We start from the raw sequence: 26,520 nt of genomic DNA, 5'->3' as shown, positions 1-26,520 counted from the left end.
TTCCTTTAAGAGTTCTCAGAGACTATTGAGGTTATGTTAGTGAGTACTAGGAACCCCTACAAATAGTATATACTTCAATCACTTTCCAAAATTTACTTTTACCATTTATCCTTTTTTCTTCCATGGGTCACCTATGAACATATCTGAATACAGTATATCTGTATTAATTGATGAGACTTCCTTCCCTTTTTAAACTTGCGGGGGGTACCAGGGATTGAACTCAAGGGACCTTAACCACTAGTCACATCCTCAGCCTTTTTGTTTTTATTTTAAGACAGGATCTCACTAAGCTGACTAGAGCCTTGCTAAGTTTCTGAGGCTGGCCTCAAACTTGTGAGCCTCCTGCCTCTGCCTCCCAAACTGTTAGGATTACAGGTGTGTGCCACCATGCCTGGCAAACAAAAATAATTAAAGAAAAATCTTTTTGACTATTTTAATTCCTTCTCTTATATTCCCCAATCTTCCCATATTTATATTAAAATACTTTTATTCTAGTTACTTCTCTGTTTTTTGTGCATGTAAAATAACATCACTGGGTACAAGGTTGGGTTCAATCCCCACCACAGAAGAAAAATAAAAAATACAAAATAACACCACTGGGAAATATTTTTTGCGCAGTTGAATTTCTCCCTGTCCATTCTGCTTTCTGTTTTCAGTAAAGAAGAAATCAGCGAGGAATGAAGATAAGCTAGGTGAAGGCCAAAATTTCAAATATTTTTTCTTTCCTATAGGGCAATGGTGAAAAGCAAATGCATACCTACAATGAGACATAAGCAGAAAAACTACTGTCTCGAATCTAGTGTTTCCACACAGAGATCCAGCCCCACTTGACTGCTCCTTTACTTCCTTCTGGTTTACCTAAAGAATTAGTTATAGGGGCTCAGTGGTAGAGCACTTGCCTAGCATGCGTGAGATACTGGGTTCGATCCCCAGCATCACATTAAAAAAAACTAAATAAATAAAATAAAGGTATTGTGTCTATCTACAACTTAAAAAAAAAGAATTAGTTATAGGACTCTAGTGATCTGTGGGGAATTCAAACACACACATTTTATTTTATTCTTTGTGCTTTTTGATTTTAGTTTTTCTATAATAAGCATCTACTTTTGCAATGAGAAAAAACATATTAGAGTTCTAAAAGAATTAATTTCAAATCAATAGATCACAGAACAATGAATTAAATCCATCTATATTATTCTATTAAGATATGCACAAAAGAAGCCAGCTACACTGGTGCATGCCTGCTACTAGGGAAGCTGAGGCAGTAGGTTCATAAGTTTAAGACTAGCCTTGACAAATTAGTGAGATTTTATCTCAAAATAAAAAATAAAAAAGGCTGGGGATGTAGGTCAGTGGCAGAATGCCCCTGAATTCAATTCTCAGTACCAAAAAGAGAAGGAAAGAAGAAGAAAAAAGATGCACAAAGTATCAATGACTCTCAATTAAGATGAGCAAGTCTCTGCAAGAACACTGTCTAAAATAGGTTATGTGAAAATCAATTATAAGATGAAAAGTTAATTCCTTCAATAAGACATTATATTCTAAAATTTTTATGAATGTAAAACTAAACTTTGGTTTTCAATTTAAAGAGACAGACTGGTGAAATTGAATGAACACAGCAAACTTGGGTCTGAGCTTTCTTCTAATGGCCCTAATTGCTTCAATCTTCTAATCTGTAAAATGGGGAAAACCCTATATCATACTTGGTTACTGTGACTCTCTAAGATACATGGTTATAGGACTATCTAAGAAACCTATTTAAAAAGCTCACAGCAATAGTGCTGGCATATTATATAGCAAGTGCTCAATAAATTGCTACCATGAAAACAGTTACATAGGAAATATCCTAAGTGCTTCCACAGAAATGGATGACATATTGTTACTACTATAATTATATTAATCACTAAGTCAGTGTCATCATTTATCTTGATGAGATAAAAAGAATGCTTCTCATATCGATAATTCTTAAGAATCCATGCTATAACCTAGGTGAATGATTCCAAATCAAATACATTATCTTTCAAAGTTATCAAGCAAAAAGTACTAAGAATTCAATCATAGTCACTTATTTAAATAAGTTCAAGTTTTACAATTGCTACTATCATTATTTAAGAAAAAAATAAAGGAAACTTTATTTTTGAACTAAAGGAAAAAGACATGCATCTCCACAAATAAATGGCAATGCTGAAAGTAAATATAACTAGAGAATTTTGTTCAAAATTATATGATTTCACTAGAGGTACAATGTATCAAGGAATAATTCCTAAAAGAAAAACAAATCTAGAATTCCCCCCTTTTTTTGTTTACCTGGATGAGTCATGGTGACTGGCTCCTCTTTGGATTTATTATTGTAGATGACTACAGCAACTGCATTGTGGAAAGCAGCCCGTGATATTTTCTCTTTAAATGTGCAATTTCCCCTTTGTAGCAAGGCAATCCACTGCTTGATATTAGGAGGAACAAAGAACCTTGTTTGAGGATCACAGCCCAGATGATCAGCAACTAGGCAAAAGGAAAAAATACACATACACATTAAAGATAAACTGTTCAACTGTTATTTGAATAGGATATATATCTACAGTACTTCAGGCAGTTCTCTTCCAGCAGAGCTATTACTATATCCACAAAAGACAATGCAATGAATCTGAATCGATGTCTGAAGTGGGAGAGAGATTTTCCATTAAAATGTTACCTGTACTGCAAATAAAAACAATGGGAACTTCTTAACATTACAGATTGACAAAAACAAAAAAGACTGGCAATATCTAGGGTTGACTGGAAAGGAAGAAGAAAGGGAAAACACAAAAGAAAACCCCAGAAACCCAGTTGACACTCGAAACCCGACTTTCTGTCCATTTACTTGCACTTACTAGTTTCTCCAAACACACCACCATCACTACCACTACCACCACCACTGGGAGGAAACAGGAGAGTAATTGTGTTTGGGGTAAATGGAATAGCCAAAGTCATCTTCCATTTAATTATAAAGCAGTCTTGTTGAAATCCAAACATGTCTGAACATACTTCTTAATAAATGTCAAAGCAAATTAGGGAAGTTCAGTTTGGGCCTATATTGAGATATTTAAGTAACTAAAATGACATGCAAGTAGAATAAATATACTACTCCTCTAATTTGTATTTATTGGTAAAAATTACTCCACAAGTTCACATTAAATAACATACACTGTATCCACCTATCTAACAGGACATACAAACAACAAGACCATTCCTTGGGGTTCTCATTACAAGGTCATGTGCCTAGATTTTTGAAGCCGTTTGTTTCAACTATCCCAAAGTGCATTAATTTGTGAGACAAAACTCTTCGATTTTTTATTTCACACATATGGCCATTATAGCTCTAGTGGACTCTAAAAATCTTATAAAGATGCCCATGACTGCTCTTCCCATCTCCCATCCTCATATTTAGAACAGGTTAAAATTAAAACGAAGGGCAGTTCAGAAGGAGAAAAAAGCCACAAAGGTAAGGCTGTAGAAAGCCAAGTGATATGCAGTGGCAGAGACCTATGCTTCCTGGAATCAGTCACTGCCAAGCCTGTGTGTACTGAAGAGGAAGGGAGGAAGAGCTGAAACACAGCATACTGACACAAAAGGTGAAAATCAGAAGCAAACAAATTATTAAAAATATCAGGCATCAATTAATAATAAAGTATAATTATAGTACATAAAAAAATGACACCAGTGGGGAAATGTTTACTTCCCATACAATTGAAAGCACACTGCTTGGCAAAACATACTAAGTGTTTACAGTACTTATCTGTAAAATGTAGACATGTCACTAACTCTAGAGAAAAATCACATCTATCATTTCCATCTTTCCCCAAATTTTCTTATAATTATCATGAATAGGGACAGCACTGAGAGCACATCTACTACCAAAAGTCTCTGAATACATAGTAAATGGGAGATGAACATTTTCAAAATTTGTGGTGATTGATACTGTCACAACGCCTGCACTCCAGAACATTAACCCTTTCTTATTCAAATTAAACGGGGGAATGCTAGGGATACAGCTGAGTGGTAGAGCACTTGCCTAGTATGTGCAAAGACACCAGCACTGGGGGTGGGGGTGGGTGGAAAGACAGTCATTACATTTCAAATTCAAAATTATAAAACAGACTGTTTACTTCTACCAATTATCTATCTCACAGATAATTATGCTGTTTTAAAATACCAGCATTTAGGTCATGTGTTATGGCAACCCTGCGGTCCTGAAAACGCCCAATACTGTAACCAAATACAGAACAATCAAAGAACTAATTTAAAATATTACTTTTGTTATTTTTCAAAACATACATACTGCTGAATAAACAGCAGAAAATGTAAAATAAAGAATATCTAAAGAGGTCTGTATGCTTGTCTTCTGTGAAACTCATTTGCTTTTCTGTGACTTATTCTTCCTCTCTGTGGTTTCACATGCATTTATAAAGTCACTACTTTAAGAGGAAAGTACATACTTAAGGAATCAGCAATACTTGGTCCAAATTCTAGATCAACTAGCTCAACAACTGTGATAGATTACCTAAATTCTCTGATCTTTAATTTTTACTCATAAAGACTGAGATATCCATTTTTTTTCTTTATTTTGGGGAGGGGACCAGGGATTAAACCCAGGGGTGCTTAATACCTGAACCACATCCCCAGCCTTTTTTATTTTTTTTGAAACAGTCTCACTAAGTTGTTTAGGGCCTTGCTAAATTGCTGAGGCTGGCCTTGAACTTGCAATCCTCCTGCCTCAGCCTCCTAAACTGCTTGGATTACAGATGTATGCTACTGTGCCTAAAATTGAGATACTCTTATCTCACAGAGTTGTGCATTCCTTTAGTCTTGAGTGCCTTAAAAAGAAAAAGAGAAATCCCATTGGGTGTGATGGCAAGCCTATAATCCCAACTACTCAGGAGGCTGAGGCAGGAGGGTTACAAATTCAGGGCCAGCATGGGCAACTTAGCTATTTATCTCAGAACAGAATATTTTTAAAGGGTTGGGGGTATAGTTTAGTGGTACAGTACTCATCTAGCACGTAGGTTGGTCTGGTTCAATCCTCAGTACCATAAAAAAATAAAATAAAATACATAAATAAATAATAAAAGTAAATTCCCTTTCTTTTTTGTCACTGTCCATCCTGTGTTGGCCTCACGATCCAGTCTGGTGCCTTGGGGATTTTCTATACCAATGTATGTGAAATTTCCCTACAACTCCCTAGCAGCTTTGTATCTCATATCCCTTTGCCCCTAACAGGTACTGCCTCCAAGTCTCCTCTTCCCCTTTCCTTCTGATGGTATCACAGCCCATTGAGAAGAATAGCAGGCCAGTAATCCTCCTACTGTTTATTTGCTGACCACCTTCAGATTCTCAAACTGAAGACACAGCAAGAGGTACAACCACCAAGCAAAATACATCAAATCTACTGAAGAGAACTTTAAAATCTCCTAAATCCCCACCACTAAGAACAGATTATATGAAAAACTGTACAATCAAAACAAATTCCAACAACAAACTCTATGAGCAAATGAATGTTCCCATTCCCCCAAATTCTTCAAAATCATCATCCAGAAAAGGTTCTGAAAACATTTCTTTTTAAAAAAATATTTATTTATTTTTAACTTTTTATTCATTCATTTATTATTTATTTATTTTTGGATTATTTTAAAATTCTTAATATACCATTATACAATAATTTATCATATCTCTGATTATATATAAGGTATATTGACACCAAATTCACATCTTCATACATGTATTTTGTAAAATGATGAGGGTCTCCTTTCACCATCCATGCTATTCCCCTTTTCCCTCACATTCCCTCCCACCCCTATTCCCTATCTAGAGGTAATCTTCCTCCCTTGCTCTCCCTCCCAACTCCATTTTGAGTCACCCCCCGCCCTTATATCAGAGAAGACATTTGGCATTTTTTTTGGGGGGGGATTGGCTAACTTCACTTAGCATAATCTTCTCTAATGCCATCCATTTCCCTGCAAATGCCATGATCTTATTCTTTTTTTAGTGCAGAGTAATATTCCATTGTGTATAAATGTCACATTTTTTTTATATCCATTCATTCACTGAAGGACATCTAGGTTGGCTCCAGTTTAGCTATTGTGAGTTGTAACTATAAACATTGATGTGGCTGTGTCCCTGTAGTATGCTGTTTTTAGTTTTGACCCAGCTATTCCTCTTCTCAGACTATACCCAAAGGACCTGAAAACATTTTTAACAGAAAAAAATATAATAGGCAATAAGAAGCAAGAATAAACTATGCAAGCTCCTATTCCAGGAGCTAATTATTATTCAGGAGAAGAGAATGAGGAGTTGTTATAACCATGTGATACTGTACTACACTCATCCAATTATTCCTTCCTGTAATTAATAACTAATATGAACAATGAAATATTAACAGCTCTAAAACAAGAGCCAAGAATATTGGTCACTGTGATTAGTGACATTGAGTGAAGATATTAAAACTTAAAAGACATATGCAATTATGAACCATTAAAATTTGTCAGCAGCAATTCTGCTCAAATCAGACTCATTTTCCACTTTTTTTATAGTTCATGGGGATGTTACCTCTAATTTCTTTATAGTAGTTACAGGGCTGAGAAATGAAAATTTGGTGATACAAGATACCATATAACTAAAAGATATTTTTATTTATGGCCTTTCCTGTTGAAACCAAAATTAATAAGACTTTATTTACTTGATAGGAACCAAACAATTATGGGCTCTTCAACTTAATGAATATTTTAACTTACTTAGCAACATACTAAGTATCGAAGAGAAACATAATGGAACAAACATCTTGGATTTAAATCTTAGAGAATCCTAAAATTATGGGGGTGGCATGACTAGCACAGAAATAGCAACAAGACCGTAACTTGTAACTCTACATCACGTATAACTAGAAGAATAAGAAGTTATAATCCACTTACGTATGACATGTCAAAATGCATTCTACTGTCAACTAATTAGAACAACAACAAAAAGGGGCTTAGAAATCTAGGAAATGAAGTTTATGGCATACTGGTAAAGGTTTAGTAGGAGTTGGAACTAAATGGAACCCTCGAAAATTACTCAGAAATAATACCAGGCACTGAAATTACTAGCATAAAAACACAGAACAAAGATTAAGCCCTTGAACTCTTGTGAATATCAAATAGGATCATATGCAGAAGCTGCAACACTATACAAATTTACAGTGATCAAGATCTGAGAAAAAAGACCTCATCTGTAATGGAAAAAGGAGAAGAATATTCTGAAAAGAGAAAAATTTAAAAGGTTTTACATATGTATGAATGAATAAACAAAGTCTCTTTGTCTGAAACTCAGATTTAATAAAACCTCATCGCTTAGAAATGCAAATATCCCACAGAAGCAGTAGTCATATGTGGGTTAATGGTTTCCTCCTTAGTTCTGAAAATCATCAATATGCTCCAGGCCGTAAATCTCTCAAGAGGGTAGGGTGAGGTAGGGGGCATGATGGCACAGAAGCAAAAACCTAGGAAAGCATTTTAATGCAATGATAGTCAAAACAGGTTGTCATCTTTACTTTAGGCACATCGTATAGCTGCCCAAATGTGCCTTTTACTCACAGAGCCAATATGGTTTGTCAGTCCTATTGTTTCTTTGCTGACCACTTTCAGAGATTCAGGATTCCACTTAAATGTCTTCTCCAGCATGCTTTCCTGTCTCCTGAGACTAACTTGGGTTCTTTTTCAAGTTGCCATGGCACCCTGAGATTGCATCCGTCTTGGCATTTATCGTGCTGTTTATCTCTGAATCTTTCCTTCTAGAATGTGAGATACAGCATCTCTTCCAGTATGTCTGGCACATAGTGGATATTTAACATATTTGAAGGCACTAAGGGAGGAGCAACTAAAGGAAATTAAGCAAAAACTGACATTAAAAAAAATATCTCGTGTCAAAGATCTCTGTTTCATGTGGTAATGTTATATTGGTTGTTCTAACAAGTTTAAAAATAAAAATAAGACTAAATAGTTTCTCCAGATTTAGGTGTTTCCATCAGATATATTCTGGCTATTTGCTTTCCTATTTTTGAAATAAATTATAATCTCATTAATCTTTTTTTTTTAAAAAAACAGAGAGAGAGAGAGAGAGAGAGAGAGAGAATTTTTTAATATTTATTTTTCAGTTATCGGCGGACACAACATCTTTGTTTGTATGTGGTGCTGAGGATCGAACTCCAGGCTGCACGCATGCCAGGCGAGCACGCTACCGCTTGAGTCACATCCCCAGCCCAATCTCTTTAATCTTTAGATTTCCTGCTTCTACCTTGTCTTTCCTCTTTTTTCTTTAACTTGATTCTAATTTTAAGATTCAAAGAAAAAATACAATTTGTTTTTGTTTCAATTTTTTAAAATTCTTTTTTAATACTTTAATTTTCATTTTCGTTTTTTATTTTTATGTGGTGCTGAGGATCGAACCCAGTGCCTCACATGTGCGAAGCAGGCGTTCTACCTCCGAGTATAGCCCCAGCCCTCCAATTTTAATTTTAATGTTTAGTGGCTAGACTTGTGTCTAGCTTTCAATCTTTAATTCATCTTTATAGATATACCTTATTCTTTCATTATTTCTATATTTTTACTTAAATGATAACATCTTTTTAAAAATTACTTATCTTCATTGGGTGGTTAGTTTTGTTGAAAATATTTTATTCTTCCTTTTCTCAATCTTCTGTGAATTTAGGTATCTCCGTTTTTTTTTTTTTTTTAAAATTTCTTAGTTGTCAATGGACCTTTATTTTATTTACTTATAGGCGGTGCTGAGAATTGAACCCAGTGTCTCACACATGCCAAGCAAGTGCTCTACCACTGAGCCACTACTCCAGCCCCTCAGTTTTTTTTTTTTAAGTGTCTCAATTTTCTCCTAACATTATACCTGCAGCCCTATGTCACTTAATGGGAATATGTTTTGAGAACTGTGTTGGCAAGGATATCCTCACAATATGAACATCATAGCATGTAATTAGAGAACTAAAAAGGCTACAACATCAATAGGTGATATGATATTATAAGACTGCTGTTATTATATGCAGTACATCATTGAAATGTCATCATGTAGAAAAATCTTCTAATTTTTTTCATCCCCTTCCTCTTCCTTCTCCCCTCATTCTATTTGTTACATTTTTCTTTTCTGGTAGGATTTTTTTTTTAATCATAATGGATGGCAAAAACAATCTGGAGAGCCTATTCCTTCTTAATTTCTCAACAGCCTTATATTAATAATCAATCCTGTTTTCTTTTTCCTGTTTTACACATACAGATCTTTCCCATATAAAAAATACAGAAGACAATAAGTAATTCAGAAAGATGCTCTTTTATTGCCATTCTTTCCAAAAGCTGTATCTGCTATTCCCATCCCCTCACTATGTACCTATTTCTCCTCACATTTCAATTTTAATCTTTCTGCATTGAACCACTTACTAAAACTGTTCTGGCTCAAAATAGTTTCCACTTTGGTGATTCCCACTCTTTGTCCTCCAAACTGACTTCTCAGCAACATCTGTCCCAACTGTGCAGACTGCAGGTATCACATCTTCATCCTTCACAGCCCTTCTTTGCTATAGTTGTCTTTACCACCTCTTCTTTTTCCACTGGACCCTTAAATGGGGATCTTCCTGAGTACTCAGACTTTTCTGATATAGGCCTAGGAGTCTCCAGGGAAGTAACTCTCATTAAACCAAAGGAACCTTTTTTGTTTTCTTTGTCTTACCAAAACAATCATGTTTTAACTAATACTTTATGTCAAGTAGCCCTTTTTTGAGAAGTTATTTTTCATTCTTTTATTTATATGAATCTACAGTATTCAGAATATAAAACATGGGAAATTGTACACAAGAAAAGGGATCCATTCCCTTCTTTTCCAAACAAAAACTCTAATCTTGCCCCTGATAAATTAAAAGAATTCTCTAATATTTCCACTGAATTCCAGGGAAGGAGGCATGGAAGGAAGTCTCTGTAGGCAGAATTGTGGCAAATCATTCTATGTCTAAATTATCCGTGTCTTGGTTATTCTGCCTGACTTCCAGGTAGGGGCATAGACTCAAAATAAAGTTTGAAGTAGACTTTGAGCTGCCTACCAGCAACTGCTTACTTTAAAAAAGAAAATCAAACCAGAAACCTTATTTAATTCAGAAAGCACTAGATCACTTTCATGCTGCCTTATGTGACATCTATTTAAGCTTTATATATGCTTTACATGACATCTATTTGAGTACCAGATCCAGGTGAGGAGGAGAAGTAGATGACCTAAGATGAACACAGAGAAATGAAAAGCTTACCTTTTCTGTTTCCCATTGGATATGAATAAGAAAACACGTGATTCAAATTGTTGTGGGTAATCATCCCATGACAAAGAAGGCAACAACCTCACAATGAAAATGAAGCTACCAATGACAAATAGAGAGTGAAAGGAACCACATCCCTGACAACACTGCTGTCTTTAAACCTGGAATACTCTTCCCTGCCTTTGAATGCATTGATTAAAATTTCTTTATTCCTCCTTTTCCTCCATCTATATATTCAAAATTCTATTTTCACTAAGCTACCTTTAAAATGTTAATGAGTATCCCTAATAAAAGATCTACATTAAACCAGTATCACTATTCTCCTCTTGAATAAACGACTTCAAAGAAAATCTTTACTAGTTTTGTAGGTTGACCTAACAAAGTACAAAACTTGATGGTTTAAAAAACAGAAATTTATTCTCAATTCTGAGGGACAAAAGTCCAAAATCAAAATATTAGCAGGTCCACTCTCCCTTTGTGTATAAATATAGATTTATTATAAGGAATTGGTTTGCACAATTATGAAGATGGACAAGTCCCAAGATCTGCAGGGTGGGTGGGTAAGCTGGAGATTCTGGAAGAGCTGATATTTCAGACTTAAAAAAGGAAAAAGTCTTATGTCCAAGTTTGAAGGAAGGCAGGCAAGAGGAATTCTCTTTCTATGGGGAAAGGTCAACCTTTCTGTTCTACTTATGCCTACAACAGAATCAGGAGCCTCAGTTTCCAGAGGGCAATGTACTTCACTTACTCTACCAATTGAAATGTTAGTCTCATCCAGAAACACTCTCAAAGAAATGTTCTGAATAATGTTTGATCAAATATGTTGGCACCAGGGTCCAGATAAGTTGACACACAAAATAAACCATCACCATCCTCATATCTCACCTTTTCCTTCTGTGTTCAGTCTCTTCCTTCTTATTCTATATACTTTAGAAATCCTTTCAATGAAGGTTTGTTAGAGTAAATTTACATTTGAAAACACCTTTCTTTAGTTCTCATTCTATTTTTTTTTGGAAGAGGATTGAACTACCCAGCCCCATTTAGTATTTTATTTAGAGACAGGGTCTCACTGAGTTGCTTAGCACCTCACTTTTGCTGAGGCTGGCTTTGAACTCCAATCCTCCTGGTCTCAGTCTCCTGAGCTGCTGGGATTACAGGCATGTGCCACCTCGCCTAGCTAATCCTCATTCTTACATGACAGGTTAAGTAAAAGTGTATAGATTACTAATTTTCCTTCAGCATTTCAAGGCTTTTATTCCTCTATCCCCCAGATTCAAAAGCGAGAATGACAGTTTGATTATGTAGGCTCTCAAATTTTACTCAATCCACTTTTTTTTAACCTTTATTTTATTTACTTATTTACATTCGGTGCTGAGAATTGAACCCAGTGCCTCACACGTGTTAGGCAAGCACTCTACTTCTGAACTACAACTCCAGCCCCTCTATCCACTTTTTACTTTTCAGTATAGTATTTAATTTTTTTTAATTTGTTGATGGACTTTTATTTTATTTATTTACATGTGGTGCTGAGACTCAAACACAGTGCCTCACAGATGCTAGGCAAGCACTTTACCACTGAGCTACAACCCCAACCCCTTCAGTATAGTATTTAAAAAAATAAAATGTGTTTCTTATTTTTCTCCTAAGGTAACTGACAATTCTTACTTCTTTGGTCACATTATAAATATACAAAATCTTATATAAATTATTGCCCTTTTGTACAGAAGGCAACAAATATATTCTATACACCTAGAGTGCTGGATACATCAATCAACATTGCAAGACAAGTCATTCATAGCTGAACTGTCAGCAAGTTTAATTGTCAATAGCTATCCATTATCGTTTGTCTTCTTTACTTAGTTACTGTAAATCTCAAATGGATTTTGATTATTTTCACATCCTTAGAACTCAAATATATCTGTTGGATGTTCTCCATGACATAATAAAAAGCACCATAAGAGTAATTTTAAATGACGGCTGATACAAACCACTTTACATGAAAAATCACGTTCAGAAATAATTTCTATCCCAACTGATACAACAAATACTTCATGCAAGAAAGATGCTATAAATTGAAATAAGTGAAAATTATAGATGAGTGCTCATAAAATTTGGTACCACAATACAAAATACAGTTAATTATTTACTACATATCACTCCCCATTCTACAAAAGGTCTTCACTATTCAGTACAACTTTTTGAGGCTCTCTTTGTTTTAATACTATTCATCATGATTTCCTCCCACTCTCTGATTATTCTTTCTCATTTTCCTCTGCTAGTTCCTTACCTAGAGGTGTTTACCAAGGTTCAGTGGAGGCCCTCTTTTCTCAGTGGGCAAATATCCACTCTCATGACTTCAATTATCACCTGCATAATATGATAATATCTAAAGTTAAATCTCCCTCACTTGAGCCTTAGTATTTAATATTCAATTTCTGGCTGGATATTTCTCCATAAATACTGAGTACCTCAAACTTAATATCTTCCTCTCAAATAGGACCTTCTTCCTTTTTAAATTCCTGGCTAACAACATCATCATCTACTTAAACACACAAGGCTGAAATCCCTTTTATAAAACAAAGAAGTGGCCTATGATGAAGAAGACCCAGCTGAGTCAGTACAGTATTCGAGTATTTTGGTTGCCACCAAGCAAAACAAAGTTACTGAATGTAACTCAACACTGACACAAATAGGGATGGAAGGATACCAGCAAGAATCCAGAGCAAGCTAGACAGGATGGCATATCTGTAGTTCAGGCAACTTAGGATGCTGAGAGAAGAGAGACCAGAAGTTCCAAGCCAGCTTTGGGTAACCCAGAGATACCATTTCATGTTAAAAAAAGAAAAAATCTAGAGCAATATCTGAAGGCATTATTATTAATTTAAGCATTTCTTGTAGTACTAATGACACTAACCTAATTACAGTATTGAAAAAGATTAGGCTACCTGGACCATAATTTAAAGCACAATGATGGAAAATGCAGTTCACACTAATAAGGAAGAAGATAACTTGTCTAGAGGTTGAATGACCAATGAGCAAAACTGCTAAAAAAGGACGTAGGTAAGAGGATTCAGGGTAAAAAAAATAATGAAAATCAGTCTCTATGAAGGACAACAGGGTGGGATGAGATGGGGGGCTGGAAGATATTATTCACATGAGAAAAATGAAAACTGATTTAGTCTTCATAATTTGAGATATCCATATACCAATAAATATAAGCACTAAGAAAAAACATAAAAGTTTACTTTAAATATACAAAAGTAGCCAAAAGACTCATGGAGACAGGTTTTAACACTGGTCAATAATGATGGAAAGGATAATTTACCTCTGAAACTACTATTCAGAGAGGAAAAAAAAGGAGAAGATATTTTATGTCAAAGTAATATGTCTTTCAAGGAAACCCAAGTAAATAGATGCATTCAAGAACATGTATGATAGACAAATAAGGGAACTAAGACTTTGATGGGACAATATGTCAAGGTCAACTAGCCAAACTGAGTAATAATACGAAAGTTCTTAACAGGTCCCCAAAACTAGCAAACAAGAGAAAATACTAAGACGGATTCCATATTTATAGGACTGAAGAGATCTCATCCATCTAAATGCAGGAAAAATAATAAGTTCCTCATTTGTTTTACCATTCATTTCATCTCCCACAGGATAACAGTCAGGGATACCCAAGTGACCTGCTAATCAGAACATAATGTAGACCTAGAATGAAAAGTGTCTTGAGACTTAGAAAAAAAAGCAACTTTTTATTTAGTCTATAAAATTCAGGACAAAGAAAGCAGGGTGATTACAAATTATCTTGATGAGAAAGAAAATGAGATACTGCATGAAGAAACAAAAAAGAAATCAAAACATAAATTAAACCTCAAAGAGGTTAGGCAGAGAAAGCAAAAAAGTACTCACAAAAGCCAAAAAGGCATTTACATTGATAGTATCACTCTAAGAGAGTTCAAGGAGGTCTCTCTGGAGGCAGAGGAGCCCACTACTTGTATCTTCCAGGCTCTTGACAGGTTGCAAAAAAGAATGTAAGTATGCATCAGGTTTTAGCAAAGAGAAAGAGCTTTATTAGAAAGTGAAAGGTGAAGATACACATTAGTGAGCTATCTCTAGTATTATAGTGCTTTTTTACTCTTCTTTTGAGAAGACAAAAAATTATTATTATTATTATTATTATTTTATTTATTTTTTTGGTGGTTCTAGGGATTGAATTTAGGGCCTCACACACACTAGGCAAGTGTTCTATCACTGAGCTGTATCCCAAGAATCTGGGCTCTTCTTTTTTTTGGTACCAGGGATAGAACCCAAGGGTACTTAATCACTGAGCCATGTCCCCAACCCTTTTTAATATTTTATTTAGAGAAAGGGTCTTCCTAAATGCTAAGGCTGGCTTTGAACTCATGATCCTCCTGCCTAAGCCTCCCAAGCCTCTGGGATTACAGGCATGTACCACCATGCCCGGCCACGGGGCTCTTCTTTTAAAGGAAATTTTGTGAGTGGTGGGCAACAGAATGACATCAGCCTGAACTCAATCCTTTGATCATGGATCACAAGTCATTTATGGTGGTCTGTTCTTCTTCCAAGATCTTCAGGTTGACACACTCTCTTCTATCAAGACATTTAGAATGTACTAATATCATAGGTTTCTTAAAATGCATCTCCCTTTGCTTTATCTAATCTGAAAATACATTTGATAGGCTATAGTATATTTATGTTTTAATCAAAATGAGATAAATTTTCATAGAGAGAATTTATGTAACTCTAAGATTTGTAGACTTTTCAGAAATTTGGGGATAACAGGCATGGAGAAGAAACAAGGTCTGGGAAGTAAGACTGATCACGGGTCTTTTAGATTTACAGTTACAGTCTTTTTCCTTACCTTTTTTTGTCTCATTTCTACCTTTTTTTTCCCTCCTATCCTACTCAATAGTACAGATTTATATAGCTTTTTTAAAATCAAACAGCTCAGAAGAGTTGAGGGTTGTTATAATGACAGAAATAAGCAAAAAGGCTTCTCGCCTCCTTCCAAAAAGTTCTTTCTTTGTTTTCCAATATATTCTGAGCAAGAATGAAAAAGAAACAATTTACTGTTCAGGGCTAGCTAAATAACGGATGAAACATTTCTCAAAACTTCTTTGTTTTTCTTTATCAGAGCGAACAACCTGAGAACTGAAATGATTATATCAAGGCTAAAGGACACTGAAAATGGGTAGAGAGACTGTAAAAAACCAGAAATGGCATAGGTTTCTTTAATGTACCTCTTTCTTGGTAAAACTGTGATTTATGTCTTCTGTCTTCATGCTGTTTTCTTTAAGTAATCTCTCATTTTCCTTCCTATTAAGATGACTGACATTATGTAGTTTTCTTTGCCCTGAGATTTGCAAACTTAGAATGACATAGTTGCTTTCTTTAAAACTCCTAGTTACTTTGTTTTATATCATTAAATGCAAAGAATTTGTTTCAATCCTCAGCATACCATCCTTCTCAGAGATGTTAAATACAGATGAACATGTAACTTTTGGGAAAATACACATTTCTGGGGGCTTCTTCACTATCCCAGTCTTCTTACCTACTCATCCCAGCACCCTTGGTTGAAAAGACTTCTTTTCCCGGATGAAATGCCTTGGCATCTTTGTCAAAAATCAACTGATTATAAAACTAAGGATTTATTTTTAGGTATCAATTCTATCTCTTTGATATGTCTATGACATCATCACATGTCTTGTAGGAAGTTCTGAAATCAGGAATGTGCATTATCTAATTTTCTTTTTTAATGATTGGTATTTTCATATAATTGTTTGAATATATTGGTCAATTTGGAGAGTACTGCTATTTTAACAAAGTCTTTGGATGTATGAACATGGAAAGCCTCTCCATTTATCTAGATATTAATTTTTTTCTTTTTTGGGGGTGGTATATACTGGGTATTGAACCCAGAGGCACTCTATCACTGAGCTATACCCCCAGCTCTTTTTAAAAATTTGCCCTTTTCTAAACTTTTTACTTTTGAGACACAGTCTCACTAAGTTTCACAGACTGGCCTTGAACTTGTAACTGGGATTAGAGGTGTGCAGCTCCACATATGGATCTTTAATTTCATACAAAAATGTTTTGTAGTTTATAGGGTCAATACTACTTAAAATGGTGTTTTTTTAAAAAAATTATTTTCTAATTCATTTTGACCTATGGATGTACAATCAATGTTTTGGTTTTGGTGTACTGATCTTTTACTTAAGTTTTTTTTAAAAAAAATCACTATGCTGGTTACGAGCATTAAGAAATTAACTTTACTGGTATTTAATTATGTATTAACACTAGGTGCTTCTCAGATGGTTGGTGTCCATTTATAAATGAAGAGTGGAATCCCACAAACATAAAGGGGATGGCAGTGACTCCTTCACTCATGTTTGTTTCAGTATACTGCAAAATGGCATATACTCTATTTTTAACTAAAATGCCCCTCACTAAATTGACAAATGCTTTTTAAAAATCCCTGAAAAATAAAAGCAAAAATAAACTGGCAGAAGTGACGCTACTTCTATTCCTGTGTATGTTCTCCTTACCTATCATAAGTCAAATTTGGAAAAGAAAGCCAAAAAGCTAGAAATTAACATGAAGACTATTAGAAACATAGATTTTTTTCCAGGTGTTATTATCAACCTATATATGGGGCCTTAAGACATTAACTTACACACACACAAACAAAATCAGTGTGTGTATATAGCATTTATAAGAATGATGCATATATTGGGATATATGTTCATGCATAGTAGAAAAAGGGTGTGTCTTATTACTATAGAGAATGGGTTAGAAGGAACCATGTAGTCTAAGTTAAAAGACCAAATATAACTACAATAGATGTGGAGAGAACTAGACACATTTTAGAGATACTTAGGAGTCTGAATCAACAGGTCCTGATTATTAATTAGACATGGGATGAGGGTCTAAAGAGGGAGATGCCTGAGTTTCCAGCAAAACACACCAGATAGAGGAGGTGCTGTTAATTGAAATAGCAAATACTGGAGGAGGAACAATTTTTGGAGGAAAGATTAACTGTCTTGAAAGAAGGCTGAAAAGGAGAAAACTTTCCACTTCTCAGCATTCTAGACCGCAAAACATGAGAATCCTGGCATGCTTAGTACTTTAAAGTGAAGGAGGTCTCTGACCTCCTCTCCTCCTCCAGTCTACTGTCCATCATTTTCTCTTCTCCAAGGCAGTCCTAGGAACTAAGCCTCTCTCCCCCAAGGCAAGCCATAAAACTTAAAAGTTCACTCTCTCCCTTCACCCTTGAAGAACCTCATTCCAAGAGGGTTCCTACCCGGGAGGAAGGAATTCTGACCAGAGAGTCCAAAAACATCTGAATAGACAGGGCTTGCTGGGTTTCCCCCCTCAGTATTTCCACACAGCTGTCCAGTGTTCCTGAGGTTAAGTGTAAAAACAAAATGTTTTCCCTAGTCTTTGAGCTTTAATTTCTGAAGCTTCCCACATCATATAAAACTTTGATTAATATTATGGTTTAGACATAAGGTGTTCCCAAAAAGCTCATGTGAAGACCATACAAGAAAGTTTAAAGGTAAAATGATTGGGTTATGAAAGCCTTAACCCAATCAGTTCATTAATCCACTTGAATGGATTAACTGAGTGATGACTTTAGGCAAGCAGGGAGTGGCTGAGAGAGTTGTGTCGTTGGGGGTGTGCCTTTGAAGTATGTTTTTTGTCCCTGGTGAGCAGAGCATAGTTTCTCTCCCTGTGCTTCCTGACTGTCATGTCCCCAGCTTTCCTCAGCCATGCCCTTCTGCCCAGAGTAATGGAGTTTGCTGTTCCAAACAGACCTCTGAAACTGTGAGCCAAATAAACTTTTCCTCCTCTAAAATTGTTCTTGTCATGTCTTTTGGGCATGGTGGCCAAAAAAAAAAAAAAGACCAACAATTATATAAATTTGTTGGGTTTTTCTCGTTAACCAGTCTTTTGTTATAGGAGTGTTGGCCATAAGTGTTGACCTCATATGAAGGATGAAGAAAGATATCATACTTTTCTGTTTCTACAGCATATATCCAATAAAATGTGTATGTGTGTACTAAAAGATATGTACAACATTTAAGATGGTACTTTTTAGGTGGGCGGGGGGTGGTTGCTGGGGATTGAACACAAGGATTCATGCATGCTAAGCACATGCTCTACCACTGACCTACATCCCTAGCCCCTGACTGCATTATTTATAACCACCAAAAGCAGGCAACAGACATGTCCATCAACAATAGAATGGAGAAACTATGATATATTCATAGTGTGGATCACTAACCTATTGCTACATGTAATAACATGAATTTATCTCACTAATATAAAACTAGTCATAAACACAAAAATGTATAACATGATTCCCATGTAAATTGCAATATAATAGGAAATATATTTGGTCTTCATCCATAGTTCTAGTACAGCTCCTAAAACCCCTGTAATTTCCTAAGTAACAGAAATTAGATGAGCATCTTGTTCTTCATAAAAAGTCCCTTTCAACTGTATACCACAATTTGTGCTAATCAGATGATTCTTAGAGGTTCAGGGCTGGTTACCAGAAGAACCAACCATGTGATCAAAAGGTTGGAACTGTTGGGTGTGGTGGCACATAGTTTAATACCAGTGGTTTAAAAGGCTGAGGCAAGAGGATCAAAGCCAGCCTCAGCAATTTAGCAAGGTCCTAAGCAACTCAGTGAGACCCTGTCTCTAAATAAAATATAAAAAAGCGCCAGGGATGTGGCTTAGTGTTTGACTGTCCCTGGGTTAAATCCTTGGTTAAAAAAAAAAAAGGGGTGGGGGTGGAATTTCAGTTGACTCCACTAACCCACCAACTTCTGGGGAGGGAAAGATGCTGGCAGATGAGTTAATGGCCAAAGATTTAATCAAACATGCCTTTTTAATGGAGCCCCCACTGAAAGCCTAAACAACAGGGTTCAGAGAACTTCAGGTTGTTTAACACATCAACATGGCAGGAGATTGTGAACCCAATCCAACTCCACAGGAACACAAGCTTCTGAGCTAAAGATCCTTTCAGATCTCACTCTACATATCTTTTATCTGGCTATCTACTTGTACCTATTATCCTTTATAATAAACAGTAATAATGAGTAAAGTTCATTCCTGAGTTTTATGAGCCCCTGGAGAAAAATATGTAATATAAAGAGGTCACTGTGGGAACCTCCCAAATTGTAGCCAAGACAGATAATCATGAGAGTATCTTAGGACCTACTACTTGCAATTTACATCTGAAGTGGGAAGATTTTATGGGATTAAGCCCTTAACCTATGGGATCTGTGTTGACTCCAGGAAGTCAAAAGTCAATTAAATTGGGCCATCCATTTAGTGTTAGAGAAGAACTGGAGAACAGCTTGGTGTGAAAACCCACACATTTGGGTCAAAAGTGCTGTAAATAAAGATAATTTTCTTTTATAAATAAAGTTGATAAACAGGCATAATCTCTGGTATTCAAAATTAGCACAGTTTTTACCTTGGGACTCTTGAAGGAGTAGAGACTGGAAGGAAAGACAGGGAACTATGGAGCTGGCAATTCCCTATTTCTAGTTTAGGTTTATGATCACATTAGTATATTCACTCTGGTAATTCATCAAGGTTTAGACTTGTTGTATATTATAGCTGGTAAAAATATTAACTAATTTAAAAATAAACTTTTAATACTCTGACACATGCTACAATATGAATGAACCAAATATTCTGACACATACTACAACATGAATGAACCTGAGAACATTATGCTAAGTGAGATAAACAAGTCAAAAAAGGACAAATATTGTACAATTCCATTTACATGAAGTTTTTAGAGTAGTAAAATTTACAGAAAGTAGATGTTTGGAGCTATAGCTTAGCGGTGCAGCACTTGCCTAGCATGAAAGGCCCTGGGTTTGATCTACCAGTGAACCGGAAGATAGGAAGAAAGGGAGGGAGGGAGGGAAAAGAAAGGAAGGAAGACAGTTAACAGGGTTGGGGAGAGAAAGAAGTGTAGACATGCTGTTTAACAGGTACCTAGTTTCAGTTTACAAGATAAAAAAGGTTCTGGAAATTGGTAACATAACAGTGTGAATGTACTTAGTACTACTGAACTGTACAGTTGAAAATAGTAAAATATGCATGTGGTTTTATCACAATTAATGATTTTTTGAGGTGCTGGGAATTGAACCTGGGACCTTATACCATTCTACCACTCAACTATATCCCAAGCCCCCAAGTTAAAATATTTTAAAGCAAAAACCTTCAGCAGTCTTCCACTTCTCTTAGTAAAAAGTCCAAAATCCTAACACAGTCTAGACCTTTTCAACTCTACATCTTTCTCCTATTGTACTCTACCTTTCCCCCCTTAATTTCTAAACTCTTTTCAGTTCCTCACACATATCAAGTATTTTTGTATCTTTTGGTGTTCATGTGTTTCCTCAGTCTGAAGTGTTCTTCCTTTCTCTTCTCCTCTTAATTTAATTAATATCTGCATAGGCTTTATCCTCAGCTTCAACATCAATTCTTTAGAAATTCTTGGCCAAACATAGTGGATAGAAGCAGTGCTGTCCACTGGTTGGTTCTCCCATTTATCAGCACCATAACTGTGCTTTCTCATATGGTGCTTTCTCAGGACCATAATTCTTTTGCCAAGGACTATTGTTAACTACTCTTGTTATTATGTTTTATGCCTACCCACATTACATGGGTGCTGAATTATCTTACTTCCCCCACTAGATAGCACATAGGCATAGTAGGAGCTTAGTAATTATTTGACAAGTGAATACTTGAAGACACTATCACATTTGAATTTAGGATTTCTTTTTTATTTGTGTGTGTGTGTGTGTGTGTGTGTGTGTATATATATATACATATATATATATATATATATATATATGAATGGCAGTAGGATGTATTCTTACACATGTGGGGTGCAACCCATTAGAATTTTGATCCCCTAGGGCTGGGGATGTGGCTCAAGTGGTAGCGCGCTCACCTGGCATGTGTGCGGCCCGGGTTCGATCCTCAGCACCACATACAAACAAAAGATGTTGTGTCCGCTGAAAACTAAAAAATAAATATTAAAAAATTCTTTCTCTCTCTCTCTTTAAAAAAAATAATAATTTTGATCCCATACTTGTGGTTGAACATGATGTGGAGTTACACTGGTCGTGTATTCACACATGAACATAGAAAAGTTATGTCCCGGGTTGGGGCTGTGGCTCAGTGGTAGGGCACTTGCCTAGCATGAGTAAGGCACTGGTTTTGATTCCTGGCACCACATACAATAAACAAATAAGTAAAGGTTAAAAAAAAAAAGCTATGACCAATTCTTCTACCGTGTTTCCTATTCTCATCCCCTCTCCCTTCCCTTCATTCCCCTTTGTCTAATCCAATGAACTTCTAAACTTCTCCTCCTTCTCCTCTCTTGTTATGGGTTAGCATCCACATAGCAGAGTAAATTTATGATTTCTGATTTAGATGAATTAGTCTGGTGACAACATGCAAATCACTGACAGTGACTCTTGAGAAACCACAGAAACTAAGCTGTATAAACAGCACTCCAATATTTACAAAACAATAAAGGTGAATTATGCCAATCATGAACCAGTTAGGATACTGGTTCCTCAGCAAAATTTCAGAAATGGTTATTAAAGAAATGATTTGTAGACATTATAAGAAAAAGCTATAATCACAGAGTGTTAGGCAAGGTTCGCCATATGTAGGAGCCGTATCTTCTCCAAAGATGTCCATGTCCTAGCCCCAGGACCTGAAAAATATTAATGGTTAAATTGAGGTTGCAGATGAAAGTAAGTTTGATAGCTGACTTTATGATGTAGAGAAGACCCTGGTCTTACATATGGGTGGGTCTCTTAAATGCTTAAGAGAAAGAGAGTCGGTCAGAGATTTAAAGATGAGGAAAGGTTCCATGTGACAAGGAATGCATGGCAGTCTCTACAAGCTGTAAAAGGCAAGTTAACAACCTCTAGAAGTAATGCATATCTTGCCACCACCTCAATTTCACCTTGAGACCCATTTCAAACTTCTGACCTCCAGAACTTTAAGTAAATCTTTGTCTTTTTAAGCCATCTAGTTTGCGCTCATGTTATAGTGGCAATAGGAAACTAATACATTATGGCTAAGCCATGAATAATTCATTTCTTTTCCTTCCTTGCCATAGTCTAGTCAATTAGAAATAGAGTGAATAACATACCTGTATGTTTTTTCCACCAAAGCATTTGATTATGCCTTTTAAGATTTGTAAGACAAAAAATATACATGCTAAATGCCAACTCAATAAAGTAAATTAGGAAATTCTGTGAAATGCCCTCCACCCAAGAGTACTGATTTATGTCAACCATCCAAGGTTTTCAGCAACACATTATAAGCGTTTGTTCACTCACACTCTTCAGTGCTTTTATCAATAACTTATAACAGAGATTCTTAACTTTGGGTCTGTGGACCATTTGGAGCTTAAAGAGAGAACTGAAACTCCTAAACCTTATGACAAGTTTTATGTATATCTATATAAACATTTGTTTTTCGAGAAATATCCACCAATTTCATTGAAATCCTAAAGGGGATCCATGACATTCACTAGTGATACAAGACTATTAGAAAGAGTAAAGACCAGGTGATAATTCATGCTTCAAACTATCTCTTAACAGGCTGAATGAACAGGCTGAATTCAGCAAAAATAAAATTGCACGGCTTTGGAACAGATTCTATGGAAAAAGGCTCTCAAGTAAGCTCAGTATGAGTCAGTGATCAGGATTACCAAAATAACTTGTATGACTTTAGGCAGTTGTCCAGGAAGATGCAAAGAGTTCTGTTCTCTTCTGTACTGGCAAAACCAAACCTTGAATAAGCTGTTCAATTCTGAGCTTTCCTTTTTATTATATTTTATTTGATTCCTGTGGCTGTCATAACAAATAATAACTAGCTTGCTGGTTTAACCTATTATGCCCCACCATCCTACTTACAGGATACCTATAAAAATTATACATTTTTATCATTTATTTTATTTAGGTACTGGGGATCAAACCCGGGTGTGCTTTATCATTGAGCTATGTCTGCAATCCTTTTATTTTATTTTGAGACAGGTTCTTGCTAAGTTGCACAGGCTGGCCTCAAACTTGTGATCCTACTGCCTTAGCCTCCTGAGTCACTGGTGGCCAGCCACTGTGCCTGGCTAAAACTGTAAAATTTTATAGGATACCTACAAAAACCCTCACTTTAAGTTTTTATAGGTATCTTATACATAAGATGATGGTACATAACAGGTTAAAGTAATAGAAATTTATTGTCTCACAGTTCTAGAAGCCAGGAGTTTTAGATCAAGGTGTTGGTAAGAATGATTCCTTCTCTGAGGGAGAAACCATGTCAAGTCTCTCTCTCCTGGTTTCTGATGGTTGCTGACAATCCTTAGCTCTGCCTGTCCTTGTGGCAGAAATCACTCCAATCTCTGTCTACCTCCTTCTTCCTATGGTCATCTTTTTTGTGTCTCTCTCTATAGTCACTTATTATGAGGATACTCACTAGTCACTGGATTTAGGGCTCATTCTAAACTAGTATGTCACCATCTTAATACTTAACTAGTGACATCTGCAATCAACCTATTTCCAATTAAGGTCGCATTCTGAAGTTCTACGTGGATATGCATTTTTATGAAACACAATTCAACCTATTTCTTGGTCAATTCTGGCTGCTATATTAATATGCCTTCGATGGAGTAATTTTATAATCAGCACAAATTTATTGCTCTCAGTTTTAGAAGATGGGCTACCCAAGACCAAAGCATCAGCAGAGGTATATGGTGCAGGCTGGCTCTGCTTCAATGATGACGCGTCCTATATGTTCTCACATGGTAGAAAAGGGCAAATACTCTCTTCAGCCTATTTTATCTCTTTTATAAGGGTACTAATCCCACTCATGAGGGTTCTATCCTTATTACCTAATCACCTCCTAAGGTCCCACTTTTTTTATTTTTATTTTTATTTTATTTATTTATTTTTTGGTGATGGTGGTACTGGGGATTGAACCTGGGGCTTTGCACATGTTAGACAAGTGTTCTACCACTGACTTATATCTTTAACCCCTTAAAATTTTTTTTTTTTTTAAAGACAAAGAGTCTTGCTGAGTTTCCCAGCTGGACTTGAACTTATGATCCTCCTGCCTCAGCCTCCCAAGTATCTGGGATTACAAATATGTACTATCACACCTAGCCCTGCTTCTTGATGTTATCACACTGGGGATTAAGTTTCAACATACTAACTTTGGGGGAACACCAACAGTCAGATCACAGCAATTCACAATACCCTTTGAGTGGAATATTAATAAACAAATGCATTCTGAAGCTTTAAGATAGCACATTCCTAAGAATGGTCAAAAGAAATAGGGATATGAAGCCTAAAGGTTAAAAAGACTTACGTCAGACAAAGAAAATAACAATTGTCTCCAAACAAGTGAATCAATTTTTCTTTTTGGATTTCTAACATTCAAATTTTCCAGAGATGAATGTGGCACATTTCTGTCACTGCATTTGTTCAAACTTAGTTGTACAATTATCTGTTAGTAATGATGAAACCTTAGATGGGAGGGTAGATTTGTTGATCACTGATGGCCATTAAGTTCTAAGAGCTTATAATTCCTCTTCTGTGTCTCCATCTGTTCTGTTAAATGGCACTTACACAGAATCAAGAACTGTAAACCTTCACTAATATAGTAAACACTGAGGGCAAGGGGATAGAGGTGAATAGAATGCCAGTTAGAAGGTACACATTATAAAGAAAACATAGAAGCCCTAGAAACTGAAAGGATATCAGAATGGTTTTAGCAGACAAACAAGGGTTAGATGAATGAATGGCATGAGGTAGAAGGGGAAGGCTGGAGTTAAACCAAAGAGTAAGACCTCTATTCCACAGCAGACGTCTAGATTTCCATTCTAAGGGTGATGAGAAACCAATGAACGGGTTTAAACAAGGAATGACATGACTGAATGAACCTTCAAGAGTATTCTTACTACTGGAGGGAGAAGAAATTGAAGGAAGTTAAGAAACAGAAAAACCAAGAAAAATAAAATGAGATAATAGTTACCTGGACTAAGATGGCAGCTATGAAAATGGCAAGCAAAAGATAGATGTGATACATTCTGAAGGTAAGTTTTGAATAGATCAGATGTAGAGAGTGAGGAAAAGAAACAAGAATAACTTCTAAATGTTTTAAAACAAGAGTAAACAGTGATGTTATTTACTGAGATAGAGAAAACTGGAAAGCAGTGGTAGTAGATTGGGGGTGAAAAAAATAATCAAAGCTCCACTGGGGGCTGGTCAATTTAGAGATGTCCTTGAGATATTTAAGATAAGTTACCAAGTAGGCAGTTCAATATATGAATCTAGAACTCAGGAGACTGGTGTAGGCTAAAAATGTAGATATGGGAAGAGGTGACAAGATGCAAAAGTCTCAGAGAGGTGTCTTATTTCTTTATAAGAAAGTATATTTAGACTACTGCCATTATTAAGTGTCCATTTGGTCTGCTTAGAATTTATTATCTCCAACCTCAGTCAGCTGGATTCTAAGATTTTCCCCAGCAACATTTAGTTGCTTGGCTATAGGAAACATGTAGAAGATAAGTACATGGTTTATCCATGATGGAGGTGTTGCCAAGTGTGATATAGGACAGAGGAAAAAAAGAGGCGATCAACATGAAAAAATACACTATTATATCAAATGAGGATCAGTGGGAAACCAAGAAGGGGCTAAAAGGTAACACTTCATTCAAAGAGGGTCACAGGATTACACTATATTTCAGTTAATGGTGAGGGCTTAACACAGTGAATTTGGGGAGGGAAGTAATTACCAGAGAAAAGGGAAACACTAAGAGCCAAGCAATGTAATGGCTAATATTCACCTATATTATTTTAGGTGAATAAACCTAGACTTGTTTATGAAATAAAATCATTAATTAAACACATTTCCTGATTTCATAGTTCAAGTAGATCTCCTGAGATGTTGCTTGATTTCTATGCAATTCTAAGTTCCCCAGCATGTCAATGGAGTTGGAGAACAGATCAGATGTTTGGAAAAAAGGAAACTTCTTCAAAGGAGAGAAACAAAAGGAACAGTGAGCAAAGTAGAAAGAGTGGAATCTTATTGTACACATTTATGAAAAAGACAAATTCAACCAATGACTT

The 26,520-nt window shown here is 35.8% G+C and overlaps 1 protein-coding gene across 1 annotated transcript in view; it reads right to left on the bottom strand.

Moving 5' to 3' along the window:
• Window positions 1-26,520, bottom strand: part of Rnf130 (ring finger protein 130) — a 96,938-nt gene that overhangs the window by 59,491 nt on the left and 10,927 nt on the right. Inside the window, exon 2 of the mRNA XM_076856547.2 lies at window positions 2,308-2,502. Within this exon, the coding sequence (XP_076712662.1) occupies window positions 2,308-2,502 (195 nt within the window). The remainder of the gene's footprint in view (window positions 1-2,307; window positions 2,503-26,520) is intronic.

This window comes from Callospermophilus lateralis, chromosome 5, assembly GCF_048772815.1.
Source record: "Callospermophilus lateralis isolate mCalLat2 chromosome 5, mCalLat2.hap1, whole genome shotgun sequence".
NCBI classification, from domain to species: domain Eukaryota; kingdom Metazoa; phylum Chordata; class Mammalia; order Rodentia; family Sciuridae; genus Callospermophilus; species Callospermophilus lateralis.
The sequence above is the reverse complement of the archived record's forward strand: the minus strand, read 5'-3'. Positions and strand labels throughout refer to the sequence as shown.